Source organism: Sorghum bicolor, chromosome 3 (genome assembly GCF_000003195.3).
Source record: "Sorghum bicolor cultivar BTx623 chromosome 3, Sorghum_bicolor_NCBIv3, whole genome shotgun sequence".
Classification (NCBI taxonomy): domain Eukaryota; kingdom Viridiplantae; phylum Streptophyta; class Magnoliopsida; order Poales; family Poaceae; genus Sorghum; species Sorghum bicolor.
In genome coordinates this window covers 63,778,140-63,805,393 of record NC_012872.2, presented here as the reverse complement: position 1 = coordinate 63,805,393, position 27,254 = coordinate 63,778,140, and the positions used below count along the sequence as shown (strand labels likewise).

General features: G+C 42.9%; 3 protein-coding genes across 7 annotated transcripts; 1 reads left to right on the top strand and 2 right to left on the bottom strand.

The window, feature by feature from the left end:
* On the top strand, window positions 414-3,534 carry LOC8072127 (O-acyltransferase WSD1). The gene is made up of 7 exons (XM_002458515.2): window positions 414-765; window positions 907-1,524; window positions 1,632-1,698; window positions 1,787-1,863; window positions 1,978-2,193; window positions 2,624-2,761; window positions 3,119-3,534. Exons 1-7 carry the CDS (start codon window positions 490-492, stop codon window positions 3,284-3,286), a joined length of 1,560 nt encoding a protein of 519 aa, XP_002458560.1. The 5' UTR covers window positions 414-489; the 3' UTR covers window positions 3,287-3,534.
* Window positions 2,237-8,370, bottom strand: LOC8072126 (protein PLASTID TRANSCRIPTIONALLY ACTIVE 12). 4 transcript variants are annotated; one of them, XM_021456906.1, is made up of 12 exons: window positions 8,183-8,370; window positions 8,017-8,084; window positions 7,264-7,929; window positions 6,563-6,675; window positions 5,979-6,241; window positions 5,310-5,431; window positions 5,007-5,084; window positions 4,863-4,919; window positions 4,617-4,685; window positions 4,264-4,350; window positions 3,524-3,663; window positions 2,237-2,777 (listed from the first exon to the last, which is right to left on the bottom strand). In XM_021456906.1, exons 1-11 carry the CDS (start codon window positions 8,217-8,219, stop codon window positions 3,568-3,570), a joined length of 1,656 nt encoding a protein of 551 aa, XP_021312581.1. In that variant the 5' UTR covers window positions 8,220-8,370; the 3' UTR covers window positions 2,237-2,777; window positions 3,524-3,567. The 4 variants fall into 4 exon arrangements, with proteins under 4 accessions (XP_021312581.1, XP_021312579.1, XP_021312582.1 ...); XM_021456904.1 differs by having other exon boundaries at window positions 3,536-3,663; window positions 8,183-8,369; XM_021456907.1 differs by having other exon boundaries at window positions 2,262-2,777; window positions 3,536-3,663; window positions 7,264-7,926; window positions 8,183-8,369.
* On the bottom strand, window positions 10,517-16,982 carry LOC8072125 (subtilisin-like protease SBT2.3). Of its 2 annotated transcripts, none has more exons than XM_002456364.2 (10): window positions 16,281-16,982; window positions 15,421-15,574; window positions 14,637-15,034; window positions 13,997-14,092; window positions 13,818-13,890; window positions 13,026-13,308; window positions 12,611-12,942; window positions 11,978-12,248; window positions 11,323-11,604; window positions 10,517-11,211 (listed from the first exon to the last, which is right to left on the bottom strand). In XM_002456364.2, exons 1-10 carry the CDS (start codon window positions 16,580-16,582, stop codon window positions 10,796-10,798), a joined length of 2,607 nt encoding a protein of 868 aa, XP_002456409.1. In that variant the 5' UTR covers window positions 16,583-16,982; the 3' UTR covers window positions 10,517-10,795. The 2 variants fall into 2 exon arrangements, with proteins under 2 accessions (XP_002456409.1, XP_021310797.1); XM_021455122.1 differs by having other exon boundaries at window positions 11,341-11,604.

Here is a 27,254-nt window from a genome sequence, read left to right as displayed (position 1 = left end):
GGTGCGCGTGTTTCAAGGAGAGCACGTGCGCGTTCAATGTGGCAGCGAAAGAGACACGTAGTGAAACGAGTGGAAGCCAAGGGCAAACGTGTTAACTTCGCACCTCTTGCGGCCACAATGTCACTCTTTGCGAAAAGAGGCCCTTAGCCCAGAATGTAAGTAGTTCGGGTACTGAGGGAGGGAGTATTGATTAGGATGGGCAAATTTGACGAAACCACAGATCGTACCAGCGTGTCAGTAAATTGCCTTGTCACAGTGATGGTTTCTGTTGAGCCGAAAGATGATTATTGTCCATCACACAGCTTTGTTAAAAACATTTACTGTCAGTTCCGCTGGGAGTTGGCTGTCCCTGTCCCGCATAGGCCAAGCTGTATATGCTACGAACACGAGAGTCTTTATAAATCCATCAGATAAAACAGGTCAGGTATGAGTTGTGTGACACACTACACCGGACACCGAGACAGTGAGTGGATCTATTAGGACCACAGGATGGACGCGGCGGCAGCCACCCCCGCCCTTCGAAGGCGGCCGCTCTCGGTGCACAAGGAGAGCAATGGCACGGCCGCCACCGGGGCGGCTGGGGCCAGGGTCGCCGCCACCGGGGCGGCTGAGGAGCTCGGGGAGCCCGTGGACGACTCCGCCCGGCTCGTAGAGGACTTCTACATCGTCGTCGTCATCGGGACCTCCACCCCCGTGAACCTCGCCGCCGCACGCGCCGGCATCGAGGCCCAGCTCGCGCGCTACCCGCACTTCCGAAGCATCCAAGTATGCACACGTACTGCACGTAACATAACCACGCTGATAATAACACGTGATTGCATGAAAGCACGTCGTACTTAACGCACCGTTTCGTTTCGGCGGTCATGGCCTCTCGCCGGTGCAACGTACGTACGCACGCGCGTGCAGGTGAAGGACGACGCGTCCAGTGAAGAAGACGGCCGCCGGCGGTGGGTGCCGACGACGGTGAACCTGGACGACCACATCATCTACCCGAAGCTGGACGCGGCGGCGGTGGCGCGCGACCCGGACAGGGCCGTGGAGGACTACGTGGCGACGCTGTCCACGCTGCCCATGGACTGGTCCCGCCCGCTCTGGGAGTTCCACGTCCTCGACTTCCCCACCTCCGAGGCCGCCGCCACCACGGCGATCCGCGTGCACCACTCGCTCGGCGACGGCATGTCGCTGCTCACGCTCCTCATGGCGTGCACCCGGAGCGCCGCCGACCCGACCAGGCTGCCCGCCATGCCGCCGCTGCCCACAAGGCGCACGGGCGCGATCTGGGAGCGGCCGCGGCCGCCGGCGTCCGCGGGCGCACTGGCGTTCGCGGCGTGGGTGTGGTCCTTCGCCGTGCTGGCCTGGCACACCGTGGTCGACGTCGCCGCCTTCTTGGCCACGATTCTCTTCCTCAGAGACCCGCACACGCTCTTCAAGCGGGTGAACCACGGGGAGCACCAGCGCAAGCGCCTCGTTCACCGTGGCCTCAGCCTAGACGACGTCAAGTTCGTCAAGAATGTCATGAACTGCGTAAGTTCCATAAATAGTCTCGTTTTTTTTAATCATCCATATCTAACTTTTTTTTATCTTTCCATTACTGTACCAAAATGACCGAGATGTTGCATGTGTCCGGACAGACAGTGAACGATGTGCTGGTTGGTGTCACTTACGCTGCCTTATCGCGATACTACTTCCGGAATACAGGTGACGATTGGCAACCGTACAAGAATGCTCTGTTCTGACCCTAGTTACTGCTCTAACCGTCGCATTGCTTATCCTGCCTGTTCTTTAGGTGACGCTGACGTTAAAAAGGAGATCCGTGTGCGATCAATTCTACTTGTCAATTTGAGGCCAACAACCAGCCTACAGGTATGTTGAACATTGCCCGGATGCAAGATAAAAGAAACTTTGATCCTTTTACCCAAGTTATAAATAAAGTGTTAAAATTTACTGTTACTCTCCCGTTCTTACTGCCGCGAGCAGGCATGTGTTAACATGATAGAGTCCGGCAAGGAAAGTGACGTCAAATGGGGGAATGAACTTGGCTTCATCATCCTTCCCTTTCACATCGCCTTGCACGATGATCCGTTACAATATGTCCGCAAGGCGAAGAAGGTTGTGGATAGGAAAAAGAGTTCACTGGAAGTGGTGTTCACTCATCTAGCTGCAGAGGTTATTCTCAAAATCTTTGGACTCAAGGTACGCCAATTCGATACTTATTTTTGTACCGGCAGAACATCGGTTTACGTGACCAAACCATTTCATAATGTCTCTTCAAATAAAATCCATTTTATACCCGTTTTTATAATGTCTCTTCAAATAAAAAGCATGTTATACATACCGGTTACGAACTGGCAAGCTTATCTAAAGGACATCAGCTGATGTCTGGTCGAAACATCTTATTTACGGTGTAACCAGGCTAACATAGTTCCAACGTCCATATGGCTAAGCTCGTATTGATGACCAATTACTAGTTCTCAGCAACTCCTTATCTCTTGTTTGATGCCACACATCTCTTGTTTCATTAAAAGCACGAAGATTGTTGTCAATTAAGCCATGCGCATGCGCCACAGCATTCAATCTGGATTTCTTGTTTCTGATAGCATTGCCAACTTGTGATTCTAAACAGGCAGCTAGAGCTACCTTCCATCGTATGATATCTCAGACAACCATATCGTTCTCCGGCATGATTGGTCCAGTTGAGCAGGTGGAGTTTTGTGGACACCCAGTTGTCTTCATCGCCCCTAGTGGCTATGGGCCTCCAGAAGTAAGTCCTCAAGAATCTAATAATGCAATAGACATTTAGTAAATGCAGGAACATTTTACGTCATCAAATCTCAAAGAAACGGTAGTTGCTAAATATTCGCATTTCTAGGATATTCTCAAATACAAAATGGCATATATCGGTGGACATCTAATTGCAAATAAAATATGAATTCATGACAAAGGTATCTATGCACAGATATGTACCAGAGAGAAGAAACAATTGATCATTTAGAAAAACAAGTGTCTTCAATACCCATCCACTTTTTGGTTACTTGTAGCCTGGACTATGTGTTCATGTCTAAAACAAGTTAAAGCTAAATTTGCATCTTCATTTGTTTGTCTTTTTTCTTTTCTGCAGGCCCTAACCGTGAACTTCCAAAGTTATGTTAACACTATGATGGTAAATCTAGCAGTGGATGAGGCACAATTTCCAGATTCTCATGAGCTGCTGGATGACTTTGTTGAATCCCTCAGGCTAATTAGAGCTGCAGCTTCAAGCCTTGGAAAGAATCAAAGAAATGATTAAGGGACTACTCAACCAGGGTTTCCTTTCATTCCTCCAGTTCTAATAAGAATTGTAGAATTCAGTACTACTAAATTGCTTAAGCTTTTGTATTATAATGTGTACAATTTAACCAAAACCAAATTGATGGAGCATGTCAGTGGGTTGAGCAAAAGATTTTATGGAGAAAATAATCATCATTTATTCTGGAACAAAATGTTGTACAATTGTAATAGTGAACAGTACTTTAATATGCTTCACCTTTTTACTCACCATGTGTGATGGATAGCAAAATGTCCAGAGTATTACTCGTCTTCCTCAAAGTCCATAAGAAAGTCAGTTAGGTTCTCAGAATCGTCAATAGCTTCTTTTAGTGACATTTCACCTTTATTTGATTTTTCCTGCAGTAGAAAGGAAAAAACATTTTTTTTACATGGGTATATCCATCAGGAAAGACTGTACAAAAGACGCAGGTTCATGTATCGGATAGAACATGTTAGTAAAAGTGTTATGCAATCTCCACAATTTTAACCACATAATCAATCACGATCATATTTGCAGACGCGCTGATAGCACAGTGGTTGAGCACCTGAGGTGCGGAGCTCCCCACCAGGGTTCTATTCCAGGTGATGCACGGTTGTGTGCCCACCTCCCTGGTTGAAACTGCACAGATGGTTCCCGGGTTCGGCGGGCCCCTTAAGACTATAGTCAAGGGGACATCTCTCCCCTTGATCAAGTCTTTTTAATTACAATCATATTTTCATAGATTGACACAGTATAGACCAACAAAAAAGTAACTGGTTGCTGTATTTGGAGAAAAATGCAGATATAGGACACCAAACAATGAGCTTCGCAAATATAGGACTCCAAACATCATCTTCGTAAAAATAACCCTCGAAACGCATTGTTTGGTGTCCTATATTTGCAATTTTCTCCTGTATTTGTGAATGCTAACAGATATGCCTTTTTTCTGACCAGAAAACATAATATAAACTATGTACCTTGGGCTTTTCAGTTTGTCCAGTAGACTTTAGAACACTCCAATTCTGGTTCACTTTCTCAACACCATCCCCATCATCTTCCTCATCCTATTTGTAAAGAAAAAGGTTTTAAAGAAACAATAAGCACTAAAATAGGATTATTTCTGATAACTATACCATCAATAAACCACTTTCTTCTTTTGGCGATGGCCCACTATTTTGGTGCTACAATATCATGAGGGAGGTCACATTTAACCTTCCATAAGAAAATTTGTGAGCTGAGATTCCCGTATTGTCCGCAATGGCAAGAGGGGCCTTGAGAAGCACAAAAAGCCTATAACTTGTAAAGTTATGTGTACAGTGTAGTAAGGTACCTCTAGTGGTTCAGGCTGTGCAGCAGCTTTATCGACATCCTCATCCTCATCATCACTGTCTTCATTGTACTGTTCAAAAGTAGAAAATACAGTGAAACAAGCAGTATTCTAAATGCATAAGCTATTATTACACCTTACAGAATTCACAATCCATTTTCCTTTTCTGTATAGTATAAATGGCTTGAGAAGCTTTGGCAAACTTTTTTCTTTAGAAAAAAAAATGAAATGTTTACAGTGGGTACTTACAGATTGCTCTCCTATATCAATGGCAGTAGCCATAGGATCTTTGACTTCAGGAATATACTGCCATCATAAAATAGATATGTAAGTAACATTAACCCTACCTGCACACTTATCAGTTGATATTAAATGGATAGTTTATTAAGATACCGTTATGTCTTGATTGACGTCCTCTCTCTCTTCATTCAGACGTGCATATAGCTCTTCCTTTGTGATCATTATCCCATGCTGAGAGGGAGAAACAAAGAATATCAAATAAGAATTCACGACTCCTGTTAGCTACCCAGGACTGATATTTTTTTCTTGCCACGTCATACTACTACAAATGCACTTAAAAGTAAAGGTCATACTCCGGTTATGATTTTGCAAATGATACATTACAAACATGGTTATGGTAGATCTTAGCCAAGCAAGTCCAAATAATATGAGTTTAGCAGAAGTGCTATCCCATACCTCCATCAGGTAAGGTACAACTTCAGGGGTAGGCTCATGAAATTCAGGACCTCTGTAGTCAGCCACTTCATCAGGATCCTGAACATAATTAATTGTTGGATAGACAGGATCACCGCCCCAAACTACACATTAAAGTATGGAAATTATGTCCTGGTTAGGATATTCCCCAATAATGTTAAAGTGTATAAAGTAAACCTTCCTATTCAAAAAATATGTTCTTCCAATTTGCTAGAGCAGAGTAACTTTAAGGTGGCAACATTCGATTATGAACAAGATGCTGACTTTGAACAACACTTACTAACTCAAGCCACCCAAATGATCTGCTGTTATATATAAGAAGAAAGAAACAGGAGCGGAGTAATTCATGAAATGAACACTCAAATCAGTGGATGGGATTATATAAGTCACCCAGAAGGTTCTGCAACACAGACATGACTCCAAGGTGTATTATATATATATATATATATATAGCTTCTAACTATAATGATATTATGTAATTGCTCCTAGTAACTTGCAGTCAACATTCTACCAGACTCGAATAGAGCATCTCTGTGGAGGGCTAGAACAGGAAGCTAATGTAAGACAAACAACACATGATTATGCAGCAGCAACAAAAAAGACTTTAAAGACAAGACATGCAAAAGAAGAAGAATTTTAGCAAAGAAATACTCTGTTTGATCTGGTCTTCCCGCATTCTCATGGCCAAAGGATCTCGCTGAATACGCACATCGGTGCCCATCATGATACGATATTCCCCAGCAGTTTGGTGTTGAAACATTTTTATAAGTTGAGCATTCTCATCTTCGCCGGTTTCCTCAAAGTGCTTCTGTATGGCTTCACGTGATGTATCCTTGTTTTTATAAGCTTCAACCCATTCTGAGTAGTATGCTATTGGCCCTATTTCTTCTAGTCTCCTTTGCTCTGCTTCTAACCTGTTTTTATATTGTATATCAAATGTGAGAGTATAAATGGGAAATATAGAGTTGTGTTAAATTAAAGAAAATGATGACCACCACTTCTTTGTAATATGTGGCATAACTCAGAGAAGGTGAAAATCCAAGAGCAGTTAAATAAGTTTAGGAAAGATTATATGATGATGAGACCATGCACGAGTGGTGGTACTACCAACTCAAATGCTGTGAAGCAATTAGCATTAGAAACAAGGTGCACACAAGTATTCTAATCAGTTGGTTAAGATGTACTGCATGAATTTATGGTATAATAATTCTAGTATTCTATGAATGTAAGTCAACCTTTCCTCTTTGTACAAATGTCTTCTTGTCTTTGCAAGAGCAGCTTCTGTCCGTGAAGGATGGTCCCCAAAAATTTTAATTTGCCCAGTCTCCGCCATTGCCTTTGCAAAAACCTAAAATTATACAGCATACATTATGATTTACAATGTTGATCACAGCTCAAATCTGTCATGGAATATAAGTTAGTTGAAACACCAGTCAAGATAAAAAATAAAATCACAAAGCCTCAACCTATCACGCAATATGGACACACAAACCTGCACATTGATATACATGCACAGGCGCCAATGCCATAAGCACAAGCCTCACCTTTACATCTATGAGACTATGAAATTCTTCTCACGTTCACAGTACAAACAGAATAACTGGAGAACCATAGGATAATTGCCAACATGGTCACTAACACTTGACAGTAATTAGCACTACAAATACCATATATACTTGGCTAGCTACTTTAGCACAGATAAAACAAATAAAATGACACTGAAAGATCATAGGGGAATTGTTCCGCTCAACATCTATGCTATATGAACTCTAAATGAGGCATAGAAATACTAGCAAGTACCATTGAAATACTCAAAATCGTACATTTATGGCCTTCTGTTGCAGTACCTTACCATGTCTGGAATTGGTGAACAGTCCCAATATAAGGAAACTTCACTGCCTACCACTTACTAGGTCCAATCAAGTGAGGAACTAACCGTGTCAACATCTGGACGCCTCCTCTGCCATCTTGACCACATTTCCTCGTCCTGAGACTTCCTCCTCCAGTGCCACCAGAGCTCTTCACTGGTTTTCGGCTCCCCTAATGACATCGCCTTTGCTGGGTCAATGAACGGGTGCGGCCGCCCCATCATTTTGTCCATATCATACTCACTCAACTCCTCTTCCTCTGGTGTCTCATAAATGACATACTCATCCACCGAATCCTTTAGCTCCTCCAATGCATCGTCCCCAGAGTCTACAATGACCACATCAGGCTCACCATAATCCTTTCCGTCGTCAGTTTGCGCACTCTCCGATCCTGAGGCCGACGTCACCTGCTCCTTATACCCTCTCCTCCTGCTCCCAGGCTTCGTGCCAAATGATGGCGTCCCAGCCGACTCCCCGACTGGGGCAGGCGCTCGTGCGGCACGCACGCGGGCCGCTGTGCCCTCCGGCCAGTACTCCTTCCCGGGTATGCTTGCCCGAGCGCCCGACGCCGGCTCGAGCTGACCAGATGTGGAGTCGAAGTAGCTGGAGTACGGTGGCGGTTCTATCTTCGACGGGTCGAAATGGAGCGAGTCGTCCTTGACGCACTTGATCCTGGCACGCCGCGTGCCCAGGAACGGCAGCCTCCTCCGGCGAGGCACGCTAGCGAACACCTTCTGTGCACGCACGGAACGAGTTCCAATCAGCCGCGGAGACCCAACTAGGAACCAAAGTTAAACTGTACGAGGCGTTCAGGCAGTTACCGAGGACTTGCAGGTGCGAGGATGAGCCGGCGCCGAGACGGGCCCGGCAGGGGCCGCCGGCGACATTCCTGAACAGTTTCAACAGAGAGTGACTGTGATAACTGACGAGAACGAGTTGTGCGCGGGGAATTACGAACGATGAAATGGGGTCCCAGATGGAGGTTACCTGGGAAGAGGCGCCAAGGGTGGTAGCAGGACGCCATGGTTGCGGCTCCCGCTATGGTGCTGCGGTGCGGCGGTAGGCTGTAGGCTTCGGCTCCTAGTGCGCGAGCGAGAGTGAGGTGGGAGCCCGGCGGCGAGGTTTTGGTTGGGGCCTTTGGAGTTGCCGGGTTCAGTTCAGGATAACGAGAAGGAAAGATTGGAAGAAAGCGTGTACGTTTTCTGTTTTCATGCGAAAGGTTATCTTCAAATTAGCGAGTTACCTGAACCAAATTTTTTATTATAAAACTGAGCATCTGTGTTACACAAATTCATTTCTAATTACCTAATGCTGTGTTTGGCAACTGGTCCATGGAAAAGGGCATGAGAATTGGTGTTGGAGTTGTAGTTTGTTTCGTTGATAAGCTGTGACAGAAAAAACTATTGTTTGATTTGTTGTGGGAGAAAAACATTGTTGGATGGCTGACAGATTCAACTAATAAGTTCAAGTGAAAAGGGATCCATCAAATCTTTCGGCACATATATATATATATATATATATATAGTTTGTCTGTAAATCGCGAAACGAATCTTTTGAGCTTATTTAGTCTATGATTTGATACTAATTATCAAATACAAACGAAAGTGCTATAGTAGTAGTCTCGCCACATCGAATCTTGCGGCACATGCATGGAGCATTAAATATAGATGAAAAAATAACTAATTGCATAGTTTAGGTGTAATTTATGAGACTAATCTTTTGAGCCTAGTTAGTCTATGATTAGACAATATTTATCAAATACAAACGAAAGTGCTACAGTGTCTATTTTGTTAAAAAAAATGGAACTAAACAAGGCCTAATTTATTTGATTTGTAGAGGGAAATGAGCGAGGGAGTTAAAGGGAATTTATACCCCTGTTTGGTGTGGGATCTAAAAGGATGCAACTATGATGTAGTGTTTTATATTTGCCTAAGTTTTTAGTAAATAGTATTTACATTTATGATTTTAAATTAATTTATTATAAAAATACATTTCAAAATTGAACTAATAATATTTATTTAATATTATAAATATTTATATTTTTTATCAATAATTGATTAATTTTGGTATACTAAAACATGAGACAGGTCATGATGGACAGTAAGGATATGTGTATCATTTTTATTGATAGCGTAATATTTACCATTAGCCCAGGAAATGATCAGTGGGAGTTGAACACCTATTCTTCTTCCTACCTAAGCTCCCATTTCCATAAAACAAACAAAATACTTCTAAACTCCTACCTCCAAACGTACTCTTATTTCTTTTTTTCCATTTACCCCCAACTAAACATGTCGTTAATGTTTGTTTCCAGTCGCATACTGCAATGAGCCAATGACCGTGAACCAAATAATGTAAGGTTAACGGGGATAACTTTATAAGACTACTCAGGCCTTGTTTACTTCCTATAAATTTTGCAAAATTTTTCAAGATTTTCTGTCACATCGAATCTTACGGCACATGCATGAAGCATTAAATATAGATAAAAAATAATTAATTGCACAGTTTGTCTATAATTTGCGAGACAAATTTTTCGAGCCTTGTTAGTCTATAATGGATAATATTTGTCAAATACAAACGAAAATACTAATGTATCCATTTTGCAAAAAAAAAAAAAAATGCAACTAAAGAAGGCCTCAGTGTGTTGGTAAAAATCCAGGGCCATGCCGGGCCATGTTCAAAACTCTAAAATAAGCCTAACGGTCTAGAAAAAATAGAATAATAATGATGTACAATATTTTGGTGCACCAATCTATAGCATTGAGTAATTAAAATATATATTATACTCCCTTTATTCTAAATGATAAGAGGTTTTTTTTGGCTTTTCTAGATACATTATTTTTTATATATATTGTTCATTCAGTAAGTTGGATCAGGACGGAGTAGTCTGATTGATGGATAAACGACATAGATGAAACTACATAGTGCTAAATAAAAACAAACAATATAGCGATTCCTAGAGTTGCCGCAAACACTTATCATGAACTCTAGTTAGAAGGTCAACATAAAATATTAAATATTAATTACCGATGAACTATAATTTTGAGGTCCAAAACTTTGGGGGGGCGTACTGTGGCCCAGTCCACACGCCCCTTTTGCACGGCCTTGTAAAAATCTCAAAACAGCTCTAGCTCCTCTAGAGGAGCCCGAGCCATGACAAACACCCCCTAACTATTGCCATCGTGCAATCTGGTAGACTGGGACTGAGCAATTAGCATGCCCTCCGTCGCTGAACAGATTGCTGCTTGAGGACGACGGAATCACCAGAAGGAACATACAGCAGATTTGGGATGAAAAGGAATGCTATCGTTATCACCTCGGTAAATCAAGCGCCAGCAGAGTGCTATTTAACATTCTGGTTGCAAAAGGATTTCCCATTCATGGCAACATTCTGGTAGTACATTCTTTTTACAGTTACTGGTTAATCACTCAGCTACTTACATCAACATGCTCCAGAGTGTACACACCACAACCAACAAAAAAATTCTCTAGTCAAAGGTAAGCTCCACCCTCCATGCAGTCAAGTCATCACTGCATATGCTGGATCAGTCAGGCCCTGGTTTGCATTGCATCCACTGCATCAGCTCGGCTAATCAGTCATCAGGGACTGTATACAACCTTGGAGATCACCGAGAATGGGATGATCGCCCTGTGGCCTTTGTCACCATAGAAACCAACGTTCCCGAAGCTTGCGCTGGAGCTGTTCATGGTAGCGTTCACGACGAAGGTCACAAGCTGCTTCTGCCCGCTTGGAATCAAAAATTGTGTCGGCACCACTGAGACTGCAGTTCCATAGGGAGCGCTATAACTGACAGTGTAGCTCTCGTCGGCCGCAGCCACGTTGGTCACCGTTCTCGTTATGGCTCTTGTCTGGTTGAGCACAGCTATGGTGATTGATGGTAGGTTTAGATCTGCTCCTGTCATGGTGGAGGCCACGCAGCTGTTGCCAGTGTAGTTTGTCACGACTGGGCTAGAGCCATTTATGCCGCAAAGAAAGGAGAAGAAATCATCATAACCTGTAAGGATAATTTACATATTAGCTATATACATATAGACACGTCCATCATGTACAGATAAATACTTTTACTTTTTAACATAAACAAAATCGAGATGACTGTAGAACTTACTGCAATCAAATACGAGACCTGGGTCTAAAGCAGCGGTAGCGTTGACAAAGCCATTCCCCATATCAAAAGCTGTTGCTGGAGATTGCGTTGAGTCTGGGTTGCTGTATGTTCGCTGTGCCATGATTGGTTTCCCTTGCCTGTCACTAAGAGTAGTGGTTGTAGACAACGCAGAGGCTATAGCTGCTGGGCTAAAGGAAGGAAATTTCTGCTTGATGAGAGCAGCGAGGCCAGCAACATGGGGTGCAGCCATACTTGTGCCAGAGAGCATTGCGAAACTTTCACCTAGAAGAAAGTTTTCGACAGATTTCTATCAGTGGAAGGAAAAGTTATAATGCTGGACCCTGATGCAAAGGCAATTTTGTTTTAAGGGCTTTCATGACAAAATTGAATAGTAATTGTAAAATCTTCTTTTGGGCAGCTGGGTAGTCCCTAACAGCAATGGTGCTCTAAGCATTTTAAAATGTTTGAAGATTTAATCAGTCAATATATGTAACACTTTGTTTCAACATTACAGTTTGCTATTCTTCATCTAAAAAGGTGTGCCATTTTATCAAGGTTAACATAAACTGATCGAATCTTTCCATCTAGGTACAATTCACAAGCCAATTTACACAAGGTTCATAAAACATTACGAAACGGAAACAGGAGCAATTACCAGCAAATTCAGCAGAATCCAATCCAAGTGAACTCCAAGCACCCCAAATGGAACTTCCGGGTGCTACCAGATTTGGTTTCAAGATATCAGCATTTGACAGTGAATTGTCCTCAGGGTCAGGACCCCTAGCAGAATAGAACATTACTTTTGGTGCAGAATTTCCATAATTTGGATTTAGACCCCCTAATATTTTAGCAACTCCGCCAAAGCTAACAACTTGGCCTGATGTCTCATCTCTCACTAGGGAGTCATTGTAGTAAGTGAGAAATACCTGCAATATTGTGCTACAATTATTCAGCAAGGAAGAACATTGCAACTACAAGTTTTTTGCTGAGAAAGGGTAGGTTTACATTAAGAACATAGTGATTGTGTATCGAATGTCAGCTTCTGTATGTATCAACTTAAAAGCATATGACAGTCAACATGAAGCCCAAAATAGACAGAATAAAAGGCATAGAACTAACTACAGCAGACCAATTGCTGAAATGGTTTGAACAAAAGTGAACAAAATTCGAGAAACTGGATCAATTAGTTATCAGATTGAGCCAATTGTCAGCAAAACAAAAAAATACACAGAAAAGGAGGAAAGAATAAGAATAATTGGGCTGCAGCATTAGCTCTTGGCTGTCCTACCTTAGAGTCATCAGATGATGGTATTATAAGTCCAGGCATGTGCATTGGAGTTGGGTTCAGCTGGAACCCAAGAACAAATGGGTCTAAATAGAATATAACTCCTGCGGCGCTGACATTATTAGCTGTATCTAGAGCTTGTTTCACAGAAGAAAGACCAAGCACAAATCTTATAGAATAGCTGCACACTAGTATCTTTCCTCTTATCAAATCTGCATCTAGGCGACTTGAATCTTGGCACTCCCCAAGGGACATTTCAGTAGGACTGACTGTATTGTTCTTCAGTGCATGCGGTGCAGCAACTAAAGTATACATGCAATCACCATCCGTTCCAGCTGTATTTGCATTTAGTCAGTACAGGTTACAGTTATATAGAGGTAACTATATTTGTATAGAAAATTACTTCAAAAGAACTTACGGGCAAGACCAACTCCTTGAATGGTCAAATTGTTGCCAAGTACAACATAGTTGCTGTATACCCTGTCATGGGCAGAAGCTCCAACAGTAAATATCCAAGGACTATAGGAAGACATGCTCTTAGGGGACGGGCCAGTATTTCCTGCAGCTTGCACCACAAATATGCCAGCTTTTACAGCTGACAGGAGTGCCATATCTATTGGATTGAAGAATGTTGCGAGTCCAGGTGGCCTCCGATTAGGAGTAATGGACAAACTGATGATGTCAACATTATCTTCAGCTGCCTGTAAATGCAATGTAGAGAGTTATTTTGTGTTGCATGTCAACATGCAGGTTTGTCTACTGCAGCATTTTGCATTTCGCAATGTTTCTGTAGAATTTGGGAAATCACCTCACCGGGGGTGGGGTTACCTTTCATTCATGTGTGTGTGTGTGTGTGTGTAGAGAGAGAGAGAGAGAGAGAGAGAGATACAATCTTGGAGTACAAGTCAAGTTAGCTACAACTGTATCTCTAATAGCTTCTAGTGGGTTAGTAGGTCTTTTATAAAATTCAACATAAATATTTACCTAAAACCTATTAGAATTTGTCTGACTCTGACATATTAATAAACTTGGGCATTCACATTGCTTGAACTCTAAACATAGATTCAGCCCTTTTCCATGGTACTGTTGTCTGATGCCAAATTAACTAGCATAAGTTTGTCAAATGATGTTAACGTTATATTGAGAGATGGAACTGTTTTTTTGTGCTTTAACTGACAGATTATAAGAAGCTAAATGGCAGAACAAATACCTGATCTATTGCAGCCACTACATCAGCAGCAAAACCACCAAAGCTTTTGTAAAGAGCTTTATAGACAGCAATGCTGAAGAAACAAATTATTATATTAATTTGGGAAATAAATCGAAGCTACATTCCTAAAGCAGAGGGCATCAGAGCTACATTCCTAAAGCAGAGGGCAATGATCTTACTGTGCACGAGGAGCCATGCCACTTGCATTTCCAAATTGATGGCCAGCCACAACAACAGGAATTCCGTGATTTCCAGCAGCAATGGATGCTGTATGCCTGTAGGCACAAATCTTAGAATCAGAGGAAAATTTTATTCAAGTAATACCACATGATTCCTATGGCATGGTTTTTTATTTCTTTTTCAATGCATTTGGTTTTAATTAGAACTAAAAATGCATCCATCCAAGGGAGTGCTTCCATATGCAGCAATAGCTGATCTGAAAGAAAGAAATAACAATTCTAGCAGAATTTCTACATCTTATCTGATAATGATCTCTTACAAAATAACATAATCAATCTTCTATAACATAAACTCCTGTTGAGAAAGTACATAATAGGGAACTTATGTTTATGAAGAATTATTACATGATGGCATGTGAAGTCTAGTATTCAGATCTAGTATTAGAAAATAGAAATGCAGTCTGATAATCAAACAATAAAAAATTCTATGGCATACAGGTGTGCAACCAAAAAAATGTGTTTGCATGTCTGCACAACTAGGAGCTACCACATCCAAGTACAATAGACCCAGTATCAGAATATCAGTAGAGGGGTAAATTTGTCTAGGTAGCAACTTCGAAAGGAGCTACTTAGTACTTACGTCCCATGGCCATCACTATCAGATGGTGAAGCAAGATCTTGAGACGCATTGAAGACTCCTCTAGTTATTGCAGATGCTGCAAAATGCCGAGCCCCCACAAGCTTTCTATTGCAGGATCCAGATGGAAAATCATTTGTAACCTCACAAATGCCAGAGTAGTGAGCAGGTACTGGATAACTATCAGTTGATAGATCATCTGCAAAGCTAGGGTGGGTTGGATCTATTCCTGTGTCGATGAGACCAACGACGACACCCTGACCCGCGAATTGTGGACCACCTTCTTGAACCCAGGCTCCTTGTGGCAGTCCAAGGAATTCAGGGGTATGAGTTGTTGCTGTCCTAACTGAGTAATCCAGCATCACATTTGCTACTTCTTTTCTCCTAGATAGCTTATCTGCCTTTCAGTACAAGCAGAAAACAAGTGAACTCAATAAGAGGTGGATAAATCCAAATAATCTTTAAATGAACTGGTAATTCCACAAAACAAGAATTAAGAAATGAAAAAAATATTAATGTAGTAAGTCCTGAGTAAACAATGGTTTTAAGCGTAAAAAGTGACATCAACCAGGGCAGCATTGCATATCAACACTGTACAAACTGTCATGAATTCCCCTATTTTTATCATATTGATGCAGAATTCAATAACAAAAGTCATCCAACCCTTTGGTGCTTAGTCTCAGAGCCTTTTCTCCATAAAGTAAATAGGTCGCTTTTGAACTTGTAGTGTCATGTTATCGTCTGTCTATTATCAAATAATCTGAATAATATACATGAAATAGGATACCTGCAGAGGAGTGATCACAGCAGCAAAACCATTAATCAAGTAGCGGTAGCTGTACAGCTTTATATAATGCTCTCCCCTTAGAGTCCTCTTCAATAGTGCATTTTGGAGGTGAACAATATAAGAGCCATAATTCATAGGTTTGGGTGAACCCTGTCTGCATGATCATAGAATGAGCATTAGTGAGAGTAAAAGTGTAAAACACATTCAGGAGACGCCAGTGGCCACAGACTTAGGGAAAATGCAACTGATTGAAAGTCATGCTTTCGTTTTAGCATATCACAGACAAACAAAAGGAGCAAAGGGGAGACATTCTCCAATTCCATCTTAGTATGAGAATTTTGTACATTGATGCAATACAAGGAACAGATATGTCAGAAAAGGTTGAATGATGAAAATTGTTCACTGGTCTTTCTGCATCATTCCATCAAGGAAAAAAAATGCAATAGGGGCCAGAAATCATCGGAATAAAATACTCTGAAAACCATAGGAATAAATAGCACAAGTTCCAACTTGAACCAAGGTCCATCTTCTGCTTAGGATGATACCATGAAAAAGGGGTTACATGTATTTATGTATCAACGGCAGCCCAGGCACCGACAATAGTCTAACTAGAGATACCGACACCCCCAAAGTAACCAGCAATTTTGCAGCAGCGAAACGAGCTGTCGGCAGACTACAAGTATGAGCAATGGAGCAACTCAATCATCTCCACTACAGCACAATCAAGAAAGCTCAAACTCCGTCAAATTTTGCATATCACATCAGAAACGCCGAAGGGACAAAATGCAGACTATATAATAACTGTCGAACAAAAAAACAAAAACAATCAGTAAAGTTCGATTAAAAGAACTGTTGCCCACCTCGGCTTCGTGAGGACGCTGGTGGTCGGGGTGTCTCCTGCTCCTCCTGCTGCTCCTCCTCCTCCCCCTCCGCCGCCGCCGCGGCCGCGGCCGACGGCAGTAGCAACCCTGCTGCTCCCGAACTTCTCCAAGGTAAGGCGCCTGTGGAAAACCGGCGACTGCTTCATGGTGACAATGTACACCGCAGTGCCGTCCTCAAAAGCGCGGACGCCGGCGCCGCCCGCCAACACCCCAAGAACCGTCACCGCGTACAGGAACGCGGCGGCGGCCGCCCGGTGCTCCTCCCTCCGCGCCACCCCCATTCCCTCGAATCTCCTCGGCGCTCCCTCACCCCCACAAGGCGTCAAGAACCGCCAAGAAAGAAAGGCTAGTTGCGTCCACCGCCCATGGGAGCCAAAGACCGAACCTTCAGGCGCAGGCGCGCAGCGACGCGCTACCGGGATTGCAGGCTGCAAATTAATGGCGAGGGAAACAGGGGGGAGACCGGGAGAGAGAGGTGCACTACGCGCCCGCCGCGGCTGCGCCGCCCCAGGAGGGAGGCGAGAGTGCTGCGACTTTGCGAGGCTAGAGAAGAAAGGGAAGCACCAAGCAAGAAGAGAGAGAAGAAACACTAGCAATGCTCATTAAAACCCTCTCCTCGTGTCTAAACGACCAAACCCCTCCTCAGTCCTCACTATGGACTGCCTCAGTCTTCAGCGTGTAGGGGCTGGACAGCTCGGTTGCTCACACTGCAGTTTGTAGTGTGTGGCCAATGGTGGTCCCGTTTGGTTTACCCGTTAAACTTTACCGTCACATCGAAAGTTTAGAATGGAGTATTAAATATAAATTATTTATAAAACTAAAAACACAGTTGAACAGTAATTTAAGAGATGAATCTTCTAAATCTAATTAGTCCATAATTGAATAATAATTGACAAATAAGATAAAACTGTTATATTACATGTTAAACTTTACACCCAAATCAAGGTCTTGTTTACTTCCAAAAATTTTTACAAAGTATGAACAATAACACTTTCATTTTTATTTTACAAATATTGTCCAATCATGGATTAACTAGGCTCAAAAGATTCGTCTCGCAAATTACAGGTAGACTATGTAATTAGTTATTTCTTTTATCTATATTTAGTGTTCAATGCATATGCTACAGGATTCGATGTGATAAGAAATATAAAAAATTTTGCAAAATATTTTGGAAATTAAACAAGGCCCAAACACCCTCTGAGGCTGTTTAGTTCACTCCAAAAACTAAAAAGTTTTCAAGATTTTTCGTCACATCGAATCTTGCGGCACATGCATAAAGCATTAAATATAAACAAAAATAAAAACAAATTACACAGTTTGTCTGTAAATAACGAGACAAATCTTTTAACTCTAGTTAGTCTATAATTAAATAATATTTGCCATAAACAAACAAAAGTACTATATTAGCGAAATCTCTACACCTAAAAAGATGGAAGTGGGACGTCAACTACCTTCAACGTGTCTCACGGACAGCGCGACGGAGAGCACGACCGTGACGGCCAGCAACCGGCGTAGACGACCACCACTGGAACGACGCAGCGATAGCAGGCAGGGACTACGGACCTGAGAGAGGGCCCCCCCGCCTCCCCCAACCAACTCCCTCAGTCATGCTTTGGCCTTGTTTAGTTTCTAAAAAATTTCAAGATTTCCCGTTATATCGAATCTTGTGTCACATGCATGGAATATTAAATTTAGACGAAAACAAAAACTAATTATACAGTTTGCTTGTAAATCAACGCGATGAATATTTGCCACAAACAAACGAAAGTGCTACAGTACCCAAAATCCAAAAATTTTGCCAACTAAACAAGACCTTTGTTTAGTTCCAAAATTTTTGACAAAATTATCACTGTGGCACTTTTGTTTGTATTTGACAAATCTCTACACCTAAAAAGATGGAAGTGGAACGTCAACTACCTTCAACGTGTCTCACGGACAGCGCGACGGAGAGCACGACCGTGACGGCCAGCAGCCGGCGTAGACGGCCACCAGAGACGCGCATGCCTGGAACGACGCAGCGATAGCAGGCAGGGACTACGGACCCGAGAGAGGGGACCCCCGCCTCCCCCACCCAACTCTCTCAGTCATGCTTAGGCCTTGTTTAGTTTAAAAAAATTCAAGATTCCCCGTTATATCGAATCTTGTGGCACATGCATGGAATATTAAATTTAGACGAAAACAAAAACTAATTATACAGTTTGCTTGTAAATCAACGGGATGAATATTTGCCACAAACAAACGAAAGTGCTACAGTACCCAAAATCCAAAAATTTTGCCAACTAAACAAGGCCTTTGTTTAGTTCCAAAATTTTTGACAAAATGATCACTGTGGCACTTTTGTTTGTATTTGACAAATATTGTCCAATCATAGACTAACTAGGCTTAAAAGATTCGTCTCACAAATTACAGATAAACTATATATAATTAGTTATTGTTTTTATTTATATGTAATGTTTTATGCATGTGCCGCAAGATTCGATGTGACGGGACACGATGGCTATTGCCTGGACACGATGGCTTTGAGTAGAACCGGCGATGCTGCCTTCTCTCCTTGCGCCGTCGTGGGATACACATTGGTGGTCTCAAGTTGTCAACCACGGTCCTGCTCCTGTTGCACCGAGAAAAGACAATGAGCAACATGGTGTGTTGTGCACAGAAGACGGTGCAACTTCTAGGGGAAAAAATTTTGGTTTTGGCTACTGTAACATTTTCGTTTGTATTTGGTAATTATTATCCAATCATGGACTTTATCTATATTTAATACTCAATGCATGCGTCTAAAGATTCGATGTGATAAAGAATGTTGAAATTTTTTTGGGAATTAAATAAGGCCTTAGGTTGGTGAAACGACATGATGGCGTAGCAGTGTACTCCCTCCGTCCAAAGAGAGTGTCGTTTTAGGTTTTTGTGCCACAAGTTTGACTCGATTTATAAAAATACATGCAATATTTGTGTCTCAAAATAAATTTATTAAAAAACTAGATTTAAAGATCTTTCCAATGATACTAATTATCTACTATAAATATTAATATGTTTACTATATATTTAGTTAAAGTTATTTCTCGGAAAGCACAAACAACACTTATTTTGAGACGAAGAGAGTATTCCACAAACAACCTGGTCCCACTCCCCTCGAGCATAGAATAGAATTGATATCAAGCTATATACTCCCTCTGTATCCTAAATAGAAGATGTTCTGGAGCAAACACCGTTTATGTTTGTGAGACCTGTTTTGGACGCAAGTACTCTTAGGTTGCCGCCACGTTCTGGAGCGGACACCTTTTGTGTTTGCGAGGCATGTTTTGGATGCAAGTACCCTTGGGTTGCTGCTGCCAGAATTTGAACTGTCGCTCTCTGGGCTCAGGCTACAAAGTCTTGGCCAGCTAAGCTACAATTGATTTTTGTAAATGTATTCATGTCCTAAACGTCATCTAATTAGAATAAGGAGGGAGTATGGTCCAATATGCAGATCGGCAACACTCTCCCTGTGAAAACTAACGAATCCACAATGGGATCTTTAATTCAGCGCGCGGATATTGCGCCCAACGATGTGTTTGGTGGCGCTGCGTTGCTTGTACCAAGATGTGTCCATGTGTAGTTCGTAGGTGACATTCATGAATCGTTTGATTTAGAATGTAGTTCTTAAGCCTTGTTTAGTTTCGAAAAGTTTTTGGATTTCGACACTGCAGCACTTTCGTTTTTATTTGACAAACATTGTCTAATTATAAAGTAACTAAGTTTAAAAGATTCGTCTCGCTATGCAATTAGTTTTTGTTTTCATTTATATTTAATGCTTCATACATGTGCCGCAAGATTCGATGTGACAGGGAATCTTGAAAAGTTTTTTGTTTTTGGGATCAACTAAACAAGGCCTTAGCTGACATTCACGCATCGGTGTAGTTTCTATTTTTTTAGTAGCTAAAAGAATTAACAACTACCACAAGCGAGTTTAGTCCTTGATACTAATAGTTGTAGTATGAGGGTTGAATTTTTCTACTCATGATTTTGCCGTCTTTTTGCAGGTTAAGAGCAACTCCAAAAACTTGGCTAAAATTACTAGCCAAATTTTATTGTTTAGCTATTTTATAAAATAGAAACTTCTTAAAAAATAAGAAGTCCACAACAGTCTTGCTACTTTACAAAATCACATAGCCAGCGTGAGTGGTTGGCTATATATGGCCACCGAAAATCAAGGAATGGCAAACTTTTTATTTTACAAAACCGGATAGCACATCTATTGGAGCCTACTTTTTGCTATGCAAATTCTAAAATAGCCTCCACAACAAGAATAGCCAAGCTCTTGGAGTTGCTCTAAGGTGAAGAAACCTACTTCCAAGGGGCATGATTTCTTTGCGTCTTCGATTGGGAAAAAAGTCTAATAAGAGACGCCTATTCATCGCGAGCATCAGCAGTTCTCTAAATTTAGGTAAGAAAATTTACAATAGGAGTTGAGTGGTTGTTGTGCACAGGGTGTATTTTTATAAGGGGTCCAAATATGAGCTTGTTATAGCACACAACAAAAAATGAAGCTAGGGCAGCATACTATGGTTAAGATGGATAAGCTGATCTGAAAATGGCTAAGATCGAGAGGACGCACTGATTTTTTTTGTTTTATCCAATGAAATTCTGTTGTGTGGAGACAGTGATTTTGCTGTTTTGGGACATGAAAGTATGCAGTAATGGTAGCTCAATTCTTAGTTATTTTAATCGTATTCTCTGTTATTCAGACGCGTGAAGAAAATGCTCACGACAGTCATAACCTCACTGTGCACCCATAGCAATCCAGCCAACAAGTCAGCCAACCAATTAGTAGCACAGTGTAGCTTGGCCGCAAACCAAACACATGTGGACAAGCTGGTCATGCTCGCCCTGGTTCTTCTCCTCAGCTAGGCCCATGCTGATCCACCTAACCAATCACATCCTGAAACTGGAAGTTTTAGATCACTTCGCCTACAAGGACTACCATAGCCCGGGTTTAGGAGCTTGAGAAGGCCGCATTTCTTGAATGTTGATTGGTGTTATTGTTGGCTTGTTGTTGCAGCAAAGCGGTGCAGCGAACTGTAATAGAGTTTGACAGATGTTCATTTTGGTGGATTTCGACAAGGTGCATTTAACATTTCATTTCCATTTATACCGTGATGCAAATCAATACATCATGTGTTTCATTAACTTCATTATTAGTGCCAATATTGTTTCAAAAACTCTTTTTATGAGAGCAACATATTAGATTAACATACTTTTGTCATACGTAGCAACGCACGGGCATTGGCTAGTTCTAAACACTGTAGCTTTTTCGTTTGTATTTGACAAATATTGTCCAATCATAGACTAACTAGGCTCAAAAGATTCGTCTCGTCAATTTCGACCAAACTGTGTAATTAGTTTTTATTTTTGTCTATATTTAATACTTCATGTATGTGTCTAAAAATTTGATGTGATTGGAAATCTAAAAAATTTTGCAAAATTTTTTGGGAATTAAACATAAAAAGTAAAATTGGCGGACACACAGGAAGAGGTCAGTGATAGTAGCCTGACAGGCCACAGGGGGAGACCTGACCTGAGACTGGTCTGAGACATCGGCTTTCTACAGCCTCGAAAAGCGTGCGTTGATTCCAGCCTTCGCTCCCAAGCCAGCTCACTCCGCTAGTGCGCTGTTGTACTTCACAAACTGAAGCTCAGAATTGATTATCCGGCTGAAATCGATTTTTTATGATTTTCTAAAATAAACTCTCCGAACGAGAATCACTTTAGTTTGTTCGCTTCGTTAGTGCGAGTTTGTTCTGCTTGAGCTTATCACCCGGTCTACGAGTTATTTAATAGTGTTTTTTTTTCATAATAAAGTAGTCAACAATATTTTCTGTCAAACAAACAAGTATTTAAATATAGATAAAAATAAAAACTAATTGTATAGTTTATCTGTAAATCGCGAGATGAATCTTTTGAGATTAGTTAGTTCATAATTAGATAATAATTATCAAATAAAAACGAAAGTGTTACGGTACTCAAAATCTAAAAAGATTGAAACTGAACAAGGCATAACAAAATTAAGAGAAAGCTATTTTTAAAAAACTCTCAACCTCTTATTTTATTTTAGACAATCACTCCACAAGATAAGCATAGAATCACTTTACTCAAAAAATATTTGACAGAGCTCCTTCCTAGAATTAGATCTAGCCCTTAGTTTCATCACGATTCATGAAGCTATTGATCTTTCCTACCTACTCTCTCCATACTAAATTATAAATTATTCTAAAAATCTTGGAGAGTCAAATCATCTCAAATTTAACCAAATTTATATAATAAGATAATAATATTTATGATGTTAATTTAGTATCATTATATTATTCATTAATTATATTTTTATATTACATCTATTTGATATTATAAATCTTTGTAATTTTTTCTATAATTTTAGTTAAAGTTGGGATGCTTTAACTCTTTAATATTCTTGAAAACCTATAATTTGGGATTGAGGAAGTATTTGATTCCAAAGAACGGCTGCTCTAGGAGATCCAAATTATGCGCGCTGCTTGTGCTGCTCTAGCTTCCGACGACTGTATCAGTTCAGGGACGATCTAATCCTAGTACTACTGCAAATGCTACAACACGTGTTGGCCCTTGCATCGCTAATCAACATGGAATGAATGCCATTCTCGTACATATGGTTTTCCTGGACACAGAATTATACGGTACCGATTAATTGATCGTACATATTATCCACCACGCTAGCCAAGGGAGTCTAGAAACTACTCCCTAATACGGTTTGATTGAGCTTATCGACCAAATCTATCAGCAATATTTTTTTATCATAATAAATTAGTTAATAGTACTTTCTGCCATAGTTTATCAAGTAAACGAATAACATTAACATGTTGCTCACTTATTAGTTAGTTTGGTTATCAACTCGCTTCAGTTTTTCTAGTAAGGCCTTGTTTAGTTACGAAAACTTTTTAGTTTTTTTGGTATTGTAGCACTTTCGTTTTTATTTGACAATTATTGTCCAATCATTGATTAACTAGACTCAAAAGATTCATTTCACGATTCACAGGTAAACTGTGTAATTAGTTTTTATTTTCGTCTATATTTAATACTTAATGCATGTGCCACAAGATTCGATGTGACGGAAAATTTTGAAAAGTTTTTGATTTTTAGGACGAACTAAACAAGGCCTAATGCGTATAGTTTAAAATGGCGAGTACAGCAATGACTATTTCATCGGCCGTGCTGGTACAGACAATTTCGCTGCAGGAATACAAGACCGAGCGTCGTGTCCATTTGATAATTGCCACTACAAACTGCAAACACGCAGGATCTGGGGAGCTTGGGACATCGGCCCCCAGTTTTCCATCTTTTCCCATCCCTTGGAGCTTTGGAGCACAAGACCGAGCGTGTCCATTTGATAATTTCCACTTTGACTGCACTTTCTCGGGAAACAAAATTGCTCCTCCTGCTGGCTCCACGCCTCCACCGGCTCGCCGCCGAGTAGTATAAAAATCTTGGTGTGCTTCAGCAACAGCCGGCAGTGCATGCTCGCTTTCGCTCGCATGGATCCCCATCCCCTGTTCCAAAGGTGGCACATCCAATGATCATTGGTACCAAAAGTTTCATGGATCCAAAGCACAAGACCGAGCGAGAACCCTAAAATGAACAAGGCTCAGGCTGACAGCCCACTCGTCTCTGTTGGTCATTGCCAAATAGTATGAAATCTACAAGACAAAGTGGAGCTTTGACATTTTTAAAACATATTGGACGTTGATGTGTGAGGCATATATATAGGCGCATGGCAGATTAAGATTTTACTCCTGGTCTAACCTACTCATTGTTTCTGCATGGTTAACTAACTTGCTTTAGAGAAGATTAATTGAGGGCAAGCCCAATGTCACCCAGAAACTGAATCACATGAGTGTGCACTCCCCGGGCCAGCACCGTGCACCGCACTGGCACTGCTCACAGGTCGTCAGGCACGGCTGCATACAGTCAAGACAACCAGATAAAAACCGAGGAACACTGTCATTCTGAGTAGTAGTTGGTAGCCTGCATGCTTTGGCGCGTGTGGTCCTATCCTAACCTAGTCTGATTGGTAGCAACTTGAAAAGCGCGACGTTCGCCAATCGCCATGGCTCTCACTTTAGCTCCCTGCTTTTGGCTATGTCTCCTCTCTCCTCTGCCTTTTCCTTGCCGGGCCACAGGCCACACTGCTCGCTGGAGACGAAGAGTAGTGCTCTACAGTCGTACTAATCCGGCCATCCCCTAATAATCTGCCGGTCGGATACTCGGAGTAGTTGTTGATAACACGGGCTGCCGGGCTGGTGGTCCAGTCCATCACAATCTGCCGCCCGCCCGAGCCGAGCGCGCCCCAATCATCGCCGCCGTTCCGAGTCGTCGAGGACCTGTTTCTTGTGACGAAGAGGATGATCGTGGAGGCAGTGGCGCAATGTGCGCCTGTCAAAAGAAACGGGGCTGGGGAAGAAAGTGGGAAAAGGGCGATACATCATTGCGTGGAGTCGGCTAAAGCCCTCGTAATCATATGCCCGGCAAGTGTTCATGGCGTGAATCATGCAATACCCGACCTGACCTGGCTCCGAAAGCATTTTACAGATATACACACACACGGCTACGCACTCGCAATTCGCTTATTAGGTCGGACACATCGGCAAAGCTTGGCGACCTTTCGCTGCTCGCAGCCTTGTACCGGCCGCCGCTGTGCGCACTCGCTGCAAATGCGCTGCACATGACGCGTCCGTTCCAAGGCCAGCGCGCGCCCAGGCTCGGCAGCCCGCACCGCACGGCGCCAGCGCCAGCGGCCGCGGCGTCATTTTCCTTCTTCTCCGCCCGGCGGGAAAGCACGAACGAATGATTCGACCACAAGGGGCGATTACGGAACGGAAGGATGTCTTCAGATTCCGAGTCCGGCCTGCTAAATAAAAGTCGGGGCTGGACAAGTTGCAGCGCATGTGTCGTAGCAGCGTGGCTGCGTGGGGAGACCGTTAGGGGTCAAGGTGGATAGCCGTTGGCAACGGTGCACGTTCGGATCGCCCCGCCGTCCCGTGCTGCCAGTGCCATCACTCCGCGGCGGAGGAATCGCACATGCTGAATTTTGCACACCCCCCTTTTTCAGCCATTTTCTTTCCCGACCTTGAGAGTTGAGATTGAGGCACCGACGGTCCAGATGGAGCGCCGTGCACGGCTTTGGGGGTGCGCAGGGGGCCCGGCAAAATCCCGCGTCCTTGGCGCTTGCCGCTCGTCGTTGCGCCCGTGAGCGCGGGCAGCCTCTCTGTCTGCGGAAGCGGACCGGCCCAGAATTTGCCGCAGATCCTGTTGGGATCCGCTGCTCCGTAGCAGACTGTGGCCGTGTGGGCGCCACGAACCGCGAAGCAAACGCTGCCGACCGCGGACTGCGGTGCCGGCTACAGAAGCGGCGGCGTGGACGTGATAGCGATTTCTCAAGGGGGGAAACAGACGGGTTATGGCTGCCTTTTCTCTCCTCGCCGGCCCCGCCGCGGTTGGGTTGGGTTTGGTATCCGTACGGGGTCCCCTGCCCGTTGCATCACGGACTAGCTAGCTGATCACGTCGTGGACCATCGGCCGACGCCCGGCCCCCCGGCCGTCCCCGTTTTTGGTGGTCCTTTGGATTTGGAGTTAGTGCCCTCCGAGCTTGCACGGCGACGGGGACGCGAGTAGATGGATGGCATGGTCAATGGCCGCATTGCGTGCCTTTAATCAATTCAACTCAAGTCTCGCTGGAAAAGAAGGGCGGATGCCACTGTTATCAGCTTTACAGGCGGTGCCGTGGCGAATTACTACCGTTTTCGGTGGTACTGGACCATTGGGATAACAGATCTGTGAAGTTGACAAGTCGAGAGTGGCCACCGCCACCGGCCATTGGGGATTGATGTGAACTCTGGTACATGGAAACATGGTAGCAGGTGAGCATCAAAGCACGTACTAGCTGCTCCGTCAAGTTTCACGAACCACAGTGGCTAATACCTACTGCTATGTCCCATAAAAAGGATCGCTATGGAACTTTGGTTAAACTTTTTTAAATTTCACCAGTTTTTTATAAAGTATTAGCAATATTTATATCTCTAAAAAAGTTTATACGAAAATATATTCAATAATTATGTTTTCTTTCAGTTGCTTCTGTTACCGTGGGCAAACATCGCTAGCGATAGAGTTACTTGTGGAGCTGAAGTAGAAGAAAAACAGTTCCACTGGTGGCATAGAGACGTGTTAAAGCGACATGTAGATCACGAAGCTCGATCTTTTCTGATCTGACGTTACCACGGAGCGGTGCAATACTGCTCTCATCCCGACCTCTGCCGCTGCCCAGTGCAAATAGCCAAAAGACCAGCCCAGCACTGCAGCAGCAATGGCAGAGCTGCAAAGCCGCGCCGCATCGTGCCTACGTGGTGGTACCGTGCTAGACCTTATGGACAGAGCAGACAGCACAACCTGTGTGGATGGATGTGCAGCGACGCACAGATCTGGAGAAGCGGAGGAGCAGACCGGTGACGACGAACCGATCGGCGCCGCATGTGCAGCGACGCAACGCGGACGCCACTTTTCCGGTCATTGGCACGCTTGTCGCGCGTGGCGCCGCGAGGAGTGCCCGCTACGCTTGATTTGTTTGCGCTCTTTTACAGCAGGATCGATATCTGCTGCGCAGATCGGCTTCACATCTCGCTCTCATTTGACAACTAAATCCCTGCCCCCCTTCATTCTTGTTTTAACAACAAAATCAGCTTGCTATGACTCGGAAACTTGTCAGCATTATGGCTTTTATCACACTGGAATGAATGATGCGCAGCACGGCAGCAGGCAGCACCAAGTGCAGAACAAGATGCAGAGCATCTCATGAGTTCCGGCACCTTGGCAAGCCTATCATGGGATGCAGCTCATCTACTTGTCATGATTCAAGTACTCTAGTGAAACCACGGTCATGGACACGAAGAA